Raw genomic sequence first — 10,274 nt, forward strand, 5'->3', positions numbered from 1 at the left:
GGAACAGAAAAAGCAAGTAAGAATATGTTTTTTTAAAAAATATAATTCAGGGGCCAGCCTGCGGACGTACTGGTTAAGTTCACATACTCTGCTTCAGTGGCCGAGGGTTCGCAGGTTCGGATCCTGGGCGTGGACCTACACACCGCTCATCAAGCCATGCTGTGGTGGCATCCCACATAGAAGAACTATAAAGACTTGCAACTAAGATATACAACTATGTACTGGGGCTTTGGGGACAACAAAAAAAGAGGAAGACTGGCAACAGATGTTAGCCCAGAGCCAATCTTCCTCACCAAAGAAAAAAAAAATCTAATTCAAATTAAGGGAATATTTATTATTTGTTCTAAATAAAAGCGTACTGTCTCTGTTTGGGAAGCTATAAAATAAAATATTGGAAGCTTATTTTAATCTGAGATCAATGTCCACATCTTGAAAATCAGAAACTCAGTAAATTTAAAATTACATCCTCTGATTGTGGTCTCAGGCAGATCCAACTTTTCCAAACTTTGTTTACAGAAGGTATTGTTTAAACAAAGTACAATAGCTCATAAGAGTATAGTTATAATTAATATTTATACTATCAAATACTGGTAAACCTAGAACCAACATGACTCACCATGCTAACATGGACAAGGAAGGAGGAAACAAAAGCAATAGCTTACCTAGAACATCATCAGAAACTCCAAAAATCTAATATTGCCAGCAAACACAAATAAAATTTCATCTCCTTTCTAATCTTTTCCACGGCCATTGGTCAAAGCACTACAGAGGAGAGAAATGACTAAAGAAGAGGAAGAGAAAGCCATAATAGGAAAGCTCCAGTCCATTCAAATCATTCTATCTTCCCTTTATCAGCCTGAAAGACAGGTACTGTATGCATATTTCTTTGAATAAATAACTATGGCACTACCCAGTGAAGACAACATGTAACTAAATCTGGAGTGGCATCCAATGATTTTAGGTAGGTGACTTCACCTTCATCTCAAGTTTAAAATTACAAAGATTCTATGAAAAGCAATTATCCAAGTAATTTTAAAACCAGTAACCCTAATTATAGCAATACAAATTAAAGACAACATAGGATGCAGTTTAAGTCAACTAACAGTGCACAAGTTAAATCATTGAACAATTATTTACTGAGTGCCCACCATGGGCTAGTAATCATGTTTGTAACTGGTGATACAGCTTTGAACAAGACACGTTCCCCGCCCCACTGGAGCTTAGAGCCCAACGGGAAAGACAGACAGTGAACGAGCAATTATAACAAAGTAGGGTCTTATGGAGCACACAACTAGCACAACTCCCAAATCCTTACCTTCAGTCTTCCACCTAAAACAAACCTGTTCAGTCAAAATCCAACATCTCCAAAACCAAACTCATTCCACCCAAATCCAACTCCCCGAACTCTGCTTTCCTAAGGGTACCACCAACCTCTCAGACACGGAGACTCAAACCCCAAGTCTCTCCGCACTCAGAAAAACACCGACTTATCTACCCTTATCCAAATCATCTGCCTCTTCCTTCTGATTCACACCACCACCACCCTAGATCTAATCACTTCACCCCCAAATATGATAAATGTTTCTTTGTTCATAAGACATCATCCAGGTCATTAAGGAAATAACAAACTATCTCACTTTTTCAATACATGAGACTTGTGCCAAGCATAGTACTAGGTGTTAAGGACATACAGATAAATAAAATTTCCTTTAAGAAGTTCACAATCCATAGAGAAGATAGACAAGCAAATGATTAATGATGAAGAAACAGGTGATATAATTAAGGTAATCAAGGGCTATTGCAGCAACAATAAAGGGATGATTACTTCTGCTCTGGCAGAGAAGGATCAGGATGAATAACAATATAGAAAATCATAAGCTGTTTCAAGTGAATTCAGAAAAACAACTGTAGATAATTTTCACGTATGAAGGAATGAATCGAAGGTCTGAAAACGTCCATACAACCCCACTCACAGCTACTCTCCTTATTCTGAGAGGCTGACAAATATACGTATGCCACCACTCTTCCATCCATTGCTCATGGTCATACAGCACTAATCAGTCAAGGCACTCCTTTCTGCTAAACATATAGACATAAATCTGGATATAGCGTAAGAATTCTCAAAACAATGCCCTAAGCCAATCACTATCCACCGACCAGAGCTGGTATTAGAGTCGAAACCTGTTTACTAAACAAAAAGCTCTCTGCATAGTATAATGTACACAAAAAGTATTTAATAAATATGATGAAAAAACACTGAAGAAATGCTGACATGTAAAGTTCATTAGCAATGTAGTACAAGAAGTTTGAAGTACATGCACTGACTGCAACAGTCTCCTTTGAGAGAAATAAGAAAGAGCAGGTAACAAAACGCATCCATTTAAAATTAGACACTGAACGAGAGGACCTATTAAGAAGGACCCTGCCATTATTCCTGCTGAGAAAGTCTGCAGAAACGTTTAAATGTAACTCGTGAAAACAAGCACAAAAAACACTTTCTCTATATATCCTAATACTCAAATTTCTTTTAAAATATATAAAAATTTGAACATAAATACCTGTTAAAATAGGACATTCATCTATTTTATACAAACTGAAACACAGGACTAAAATAATTTAAGGGTCACATTCTTAAGTCACTCATTTTAAACGTTCATGATAGGGTAATAGAGTTAATAGGGTAGTAGAGTTGTGATGACATGATGCAAAGTGAACTACAATCAAATGGCTATCATTCTGTAGTCTACGATTCGTTCTGGAAAGAGGCCTGAAATAGCAGTTAGAAATATATATGTAATATATACACACATTCATATATATAAACATACATACATACATACACACACAGAAACATACAGAGAAAGGTGAAGGTGAATATTAGGGTAAAAATGTTTCTCATTGGGCCGGCCCGCTGGCGCAGCGGTTAAGTTCGCACATTCTGTTTCTCGGCAGCCTGGGGTTCGCCGGCTCAGATCCCGGGTGCAGACATGGCACCACTTGGCAAAAGCCATGCTGTGGCAGGCATCCCACATATAAAGTAGAGGAAGATGGGCATGGATGTTGGCTCAGGGCCAGTCTTCCTCAGCAAAAAGAGGAGGATTGGCAGCAGTTAGCTCAGGGCTAATCTTCCTCAAAAAAAAAAAAAAAAAGTTTCTTTCACACTGCTCCTCATGCAGACCACGGTCAGATACAATGAAGTTAAAATGTTTACTTTTTATTGCAGTTCTTGATTATCCCTGAGAATAAGCACTCCCAAGACAAGGTCAAGAAAAAAGTTCTTTTTCAAGAGAGAAAACGTGTCTTAAAATATCTTGAAATTAGAAAATACCAGAAGAAAGGCTTCACACAACTTTTTTCAGGAGAAAAACCCTTTTCTTTCCCTAAGGCTGCTGGGACAGTCCCTGAGCTCCCTGACTCCGTGGTAAGAGAGTCACAGGTAAGGCTCTTCCCTCCGCCCTTGGCTGAAAGACTAGTCAATTCACTTTTTAAACATTCCAGAAGTCCTAGCAAGCTCTTTTTAAATACGTTCCTTGGGAAAACTCTGAGTTGGCCAATGACTGAGAAAGATGGAGTTTTATAACTTACCTGCAGAGTGTAACCAGAAGAAGGTGAGGGAAAAAAGTCAAGGGAGCACAGCAGCGGATCAGGGGATCCCTGAGCAGGGCGGAAACTGCTTCCAGGAGGCCTCCCTGAGAAGGAGCCACAGGAGAGGAGGCCAATCCAGACCCCCTGTGTTCCTCACCACACCAGTCTACTCATTTTCCCATTCTCAGGAGAGTTTCACTGTTACACTCAAATTCTGAGCTGTCCACTCCAGCCAAAATGGTTTATTGTCTTCCCGTCCTCTCCTGCACCTTGTTTCTTATGTCATTCCCCCAATCTATAACGCCCTCCTTCTACGTGCGCAGCCAACTTCTATTTATCCTTCAGAACTGCTCAAATCCTCCCTTCTCAAAGGCCCAGGTAAAACCTTAACTGACCCATCCCTGAGACCCACGAGCTTACCATCATTTGCAACAGTACCACTAGCTAACACTTAAGAAGCACATACCCTGTGCTAGACATACTTCTAAGGTCTTCACACAAACATTTACTCCTCTCAAAACTTCGTAAGACAGGCCCTATTAGGTTGCCCATTTTACAGACTAAAACAAACTAAAAGGACAGAGATGTTACATAATTTGCCCAAGATCATATAATTAGTATCGTTTACAAGTTTAGGACTACGCTTTTGCTAATCCCTAGTCAGCTTCATTAACTAAAGAGCAAAACCTCAACGAAGGAAATATGAAAAAAGTACAGCTGTACAAAGCAATTCAAGACAGCACTGAATACCAAACGACTTTTCCATTTCAGCCCTTAACCTGCCCTAAAGAAAAAACCTTCCTAAGAAGCTCCTGGTGTTCTAATCTCACAAGGAATGACCTTTATCCTCAAGAAGTCACCACTGTGGGACTTCTCTTATTTGAAGGCTGTTTATGTGCTGGGGCTGGCGAGACACAGAAGTTTCCCTCCTTGATAGAGTTCATGAATTAATTTTTCTCAGGAGGAAGACTTTAGGAGATGTTACTGATGTACTCATTTATAAAATCAAAATAAATGAGAATTTATATAGACAGGCAAAGGACTGAGGGCTCAGAATAAGCACCCAAATGCCACCGTTTTTATAGGAAGAGGGGAAAAGATGCGTGTTTGCTTTAAAATACATATCTGAGAAAGCAAAATCAAGTTCTGAAAATGTTTCAGAAATCATAATTCCAATGTCTTTTAGTTATTAATTTAAAAAACATACATCAGAATTGCAACACAAATAAATTAGAAGTGTATTTTTGCATAGTCTCTTGAGATAACTGCTCTCTCTCTCAAAATAGCTGTGTACCTAAATAAACTGTTAGTCTAACACAGAGCACAGCTGAAAATAGGACAATGACTTAAGGCATTTCCTAAAACTAGCTCTATGTTAGGATACTCACAAATGCACTTCTAGTCAAGTTTATTCTTTTGATAAATCATCAAATAAGTTTTAAGAGTTCCTACACTCCCATCAAAGACAAAGACAAATGCTGCCATTTGCCAAAGTAAAGCAAACAAAACATTTCTGAAATCACTCAGTGGTGAAGTAAGTGTTGATGGCAGAGGCTGGGAGTAGGCTATCCTAGGCACAAATCAGGCCCTTCCAAATTACCTTCCAGAGGTACCATGGGCCACAAGGAAATGGGATTTTAGCCTGGGTAGGTCCCCCAAATTACAACAGGCATCCCCAAGACTGTGCATCTTAAATGAACAATGGGTGGGTTTGTTCACTGTGCTTTACGCAATACGGTTTCATGTTTCCAACACTGCATATTCTTGTCCCTAGGATCTCCCTAATTACTCAAGTCACTCAGCAAGCACTGATTAAGCACCACTTGTTGTATGTAACTGACCAAAACAAAAATCTTGATTCTGTGATCTTGAGGAAACGGAACCCATAAAAATTCAAGGCTACAGAGACAATCATAAAATGCTTTAAGATTCATGTGCCCTTGATTATTGTTTCTTTGGTGCTGACATCTTTACATAGTATTACTATGGAAATCAAATGTACATGACAGGTAGAAAAAGCAAAGACTAGAGATCAAGAAGCTCAGATTCTTTCTGCGGTCTTGGGCCAGTCACTGGGCCTCTTCGGGCCATCAGGAAAATGTGTGTGTTGGATTCAATGGTCGCAAGTCTTTCCAGTTCTAAAATTCTATGATTCTCAATTTGAAATCTTAACGGAGTCCTCTGGAATCATGGTGACGTGGTAATCTAACTCTAGATGCTTCCAAGTGCTTCGAGTTTCGGAAATAAGCATACACCACACCCTATACATCTTTCCCTCACTCTGAAGAGTCCGTTTTATGGCCCTTCAATCACTTTTTAAATGCTTGTCATTCATGAAAGTGTTCTTTAATTTTCATTTCAAACAATACGTCCTATAATCCATATATGACTCAACTTTAAAAAACTGAAAGGAACACATCTTTATATATTCTAGATGTCTATATGCTCTAGAAGTCAACAGCACATTTCCTTCTCATTAATTTTCTGAGATTATTAAGAGCTTTGGATAAATAAGAATGAAAAAATACCCTACGAGTCGAATGGTCAGCTGAATCCTAACTCAGTAGGTAAAGTAAGAGAAATAATGGGCTTTGTGGAACTGCATAAAGTAGTTGTTCCTTCTTAGGACCAGCTACATAATGCAGGGCCCAAAAGAAAATAAAAATGCAGGACTCCTTGCTCAAAATTTATTAAGAATTTCAAGATGGCGACAGTAGAGCATTAAACCAAGCACAGCCTTTATGCACTTGCACATACTATGTGACTGCACAGGCCACATGCCCAGTACGTTGGCTTAGCCTTCTTTAATGAGAACCCAAACATTTCCTCCATAACCACCCATTACGAAGCTGGACTCATCCAAACATTTCTTTAACACTTAAAAATACTATCAATATAGAGAACGTCTCAATTTAATATCAAGTGCTTTACTGTCTTATTTTTAGGATAAAGGGCTATAGAGCATAACCTATGAAAGTGGAGAAGACTACTAATTCAGGTGCCTGAGTTCAAATCCTACCTCTACCCTTGCTGGCTGTGTGGCCTAACAATCTCTCTGGCGTCAGTTTACTTATCTATAAAAAGGGCACAGTATCATCCACCTCACAAGGTTATTAATATATGTTTAAAATATGAGTTAATATCTGTAAAGTACTTAGAACAGTGCCTAGCACATATTGCTAAAAAGCCCTATTATTATTTCTATCTGGAAACTGTCTTCATAGAAAGTCACTGTTCCTTAATTGGTAATTTAATTCCACAAGTGTTTATTAAACACCTACTCAGCAACCTTCCCTTGGCAATTTTTCTCCTCCTTCACTATCATTCTCTCTTCACTGGCTACTTCTGCCTTCTTGGTGGAAAAAAATTTCACTTGGCCATAGCCTTTTCAGTACTGTTATCTGACTAAGGTGAATGCCTAGTTTTCAAGAAATACTCTCAAGAAACGTGGAAAAGTAAATTATTTTGGTTAAGAGCCAAAAAAAAAAAATGACATTTAAATTTTACACTTGTGTCTTAATGCTATTCTTCCTATAACTTTTCTGCTTTTTTTAATAATAGTTATTAATAATAGGTAACCAAGTGAGAGAAGTTCATGGATGAAATGAAATGGATTCTAAATGTTTTTGTCCAGCAATTCTCTCATACATACCACATTCTCTCAAAAACCTTTCATCAAATATTTTATATTAAATTAGTGGCATAAAAAACTGAAATTTTCCTGGCAACAAAATTTCAGTGAAATTGCTATTTACATTTTAAATGTGCTAGTTAACCTAAGGCCTTTTTTATACACCTCCAATTTATGAAATTTTAATTAATAGTTTTCCCTATTTATAGAAGTTTACATAAAACAAGATAAAAAAGTACTACTCTTAAGCTTGTATATCCATAGGTGGAACTATAATTAGAGTTCCGAGTTTTATATAACTTTCCTTAAATGTTCAAAAAAGTGGAAAAATACTAGTAACAATAGCATTGACCAAAAGGATGCCCAGTGGAAATGAACAGTTCTTACACTTTCCAACGAGTTACCTGACAGAAGAAACAACAGGAAAAAGTTTCTAATTTAACTGTTTAACCTGTGAACAAAATTACGTTAGGTGAAAAGTCACAAATATAGCACAAAAACATCACCGATTCGGGATTCGTCTCAAAGACATACAGTCAAAAAATTTCTGGCTGTGATTGAAGGTAAAATAGCCGAAAGTTTATAGTTTTTATTAGCTAAAATAAGAGCCCAGATAACCCAGAGACTAGAGAAAAGTATGGTTAATTACAAATAAAATCTCAAGTAGGGTCCATTGAATAAATAAGGACAATTGCTTCGCTTCCTCACTTATGAGGAATGACAGAAGACGCCCTCAAATCTTTCAGATTTTGTACATACACAACCTCATGCAAAATCCTATCATTAATGGGTTAAGGTATTAAAAAAACAATTACTCCCTAAGCAACCTTTTAATTTACGTGGCTTTCCTGCCCTGCCCACATCTACCATTCTGGAAACCATCGAGTTACAGCCCCGAGTGAAAGTCTCTTGAAGAGTCCTTAACATCCATGCTTTGATGTGAAGATGCCAATTAAACAAACAATCAATTTTAAGCCAAATGCAAAACGCACTGTTCCCAGCCGACAAGAAGACAGGGGAACTCAAGACCCTTTACAGTCAGAAGCTGCCTAGTTAGAGACCAGTGAGGAGGGAGCCTCATGCGGGGGCTAGAAAGGGGTGAGGAGAAAGTTATAGAAAGGCCTCGCAACTGACTGCGTGCGTGTAGATTGTGGGCGCGCACACGTGCAAAGTGCTCTTCACCCCAAGTTTACCGATGCTGTCCGTCCCCAACCAGGGTTTTCACCCGGTTTGGGCAGGAGGGGCAAAGAAAGGCGAGCGAGCACCATAAAGTGGTGGCTATTTCCTGGTTAGTGGATGCCGGGTAATCGTGATGCATCCATCTTCCGCTGTGTCGTAGCCCCCGGCAGCCAGAGCACAGCTCCCTTCCCTGGGGGACACTAGCCCAGAGCCCGGCCCGCCTCGGGCCCCCCGCCCGCCACGGAGGGAGCCCGACCCTCACCACGTCCTCGCCGGGCCCCGGGGGCCCCCAGACCCAGGGGTGCGGAGCCCTATAGCTGCGAGCGGGGGAAGGAGGCCCAGGCTCTCGGGGAGCGGAGTCCCGTCCCGGGAGCGCACGGAAATGCCTCCTCCCAGCTCCCAGCTCCTGGGGTTTCGGCTCCGCCAGGCCCAACCGGAAGGCGCCCTCGGGCGGCCGCGGGGCTCCCCCGGGCCTCCAGGCCGCGCCTGGCCTGCCAGGGCAGCGAGCCGGGGGAGCGGGCCGGGGGCGGCCGCGCCGGCCGGGGGCGCGTCTCACCGTGTGCTCGTGCTCGTCCGCCCGGGCCCGGGGCAGCAGCAGCAGCAGCAACAGCGCGGCGGCCGCCGCCACGCCGGGAGCGCCCGGCCGCGGCCTCATCCTCCGCGCTCCCACCGGCCCGGCGCCGGCCCACCGACTCCGCCTCCGCCGCCGCCGCCGCGGCCGATTCGCATCCACGGGGCGCGGACAGACGCGCGGGGCCCGGGCCCAGCCGCTGGCTCCTCGGCGCCGCCGCCGTCACCGCCCGCTCCCGAGCCTCCCCCGCCCCCTGCGCCTCCGCAGCCGCTTCCTCTGACTCAGCCACGTCATCCGGCCACCCCGGCACACGCCGGAAGTGCCTCGCGACGCGGGGTCGCAACCGCCGCCCGGCGCCCCGCCCGGGGGCGCGAGTCGGCGGCTCCAAGGGTCGGGCTCGGGGGGGTCCCGCGCGGCCCGATGGCCCGGCTGCCGTCCGGCCGTCCATCCGTCGCTGGGCCCCGGGAACGGCGGCGCGCGGACTCGGCCCGGCCTCGCGCTCCCCGCCGGGGCCCGGTCCGCACCTCGGCGCCGACGCCGCCTCCCGGCGCCTCGAGTTGTGCGACCTCGGTCAAAAGGCTGAACTTTTCCGGGCCTCATTCCCCTCGGCTGTGAAATGGGGTGATGGCCTGAGCTGCCGCCTCTTGGGTGTGGGGGATCGGATCAAATAACCCTTTCCAGGCGCTCGTCTCCTGCGGTGAATGAACCCCGAGCTCCTGTAATCATCATCGCGGGAGATTATTAGACTTGTCCGGGTCGCATAAGCGTCTTAAAGGCACTGAATATTTATTGGACCCCTACCGTTGTATCTTGTTGAAATTCTTCATTTATTTGTTTACTATGATTTGTTGGACTCCCTTCCACAGACACAAACACCTTGGAATCTAAGCTCCTCTCCTGGGCAGAGATCGGGTTCACTGCCGTATTTCCTGTGCCTAGAACAGTGCCAGGCCCATAGAAGGAACTCAAGAGATTTGTCAAATAAATATATGAGTATGGCACCATCATCTACACGGTCCTCTAAGCCTAAACTCCGGAACTTGTAGTCGAATTGTCTCTCTCAGCCATCAGCAGTCGACAGTTTCCAGCATTTGGTATCTTAGAAATATCTCAAGAATTTATTTTTCCTCTTTCCTTTGCCAATAACAGCCATTCCACATCTCACTATATGTGTTGTAACGGTCTCCTAACAGGACCCCTGCCTCCAGTCTCCCCTCCCTGTTTATCCTCCTCAGCCCCTGCCAGGGTGATCTTTCTAAAAAGAAACCTGATTATTATCACTCTTGCTTAAAACACTCCTTGAATATT

General features: G+C 43.1%; 1 protein-coding gene across 1 annotated transcript in view; it reads right to left on the reverse strand.

Moving 5' to 3' along the window:
• The window catches only part of TM9SF3 (transmembrane 9 superfamily member 3), a 63,813-nt gene extending 54,596 nt beyond the window's left edge, over positions 1-9,217 (reverse strand). Inside the window, exon 1 of the mRNA XM_046652334.1 lies at positions 8,952-9,217. Within this exon, the coding sequence (XP_046508290.1) occupies positions 8,952-9,050 (99 nt within the window). The 5' untranslated portion in view covers positions 9,051-9,217. The remainder of the gene's footprint in view (positions 1-8,951) is intronic.
• Between the last annotated feature and the right edge of the window lie 1,057 nt (positions 9,218-10,274).

The sequence above is a fragment of the Equus quagga genome, chromosome 2, assembly GCF_021613505.1.
Source record: "Equus quagga isolate Etosha38 chromosome 2, UCLA_HA_Equagga_1.0, whole genome shotgun sequence".
Classification (NCBI taxonomy): domain Eukaryota; kingdom Metazoa; phylum Chordata; class Mammalia; order Perissodactyla; family Equidae; genus Equus; species Equus quagga.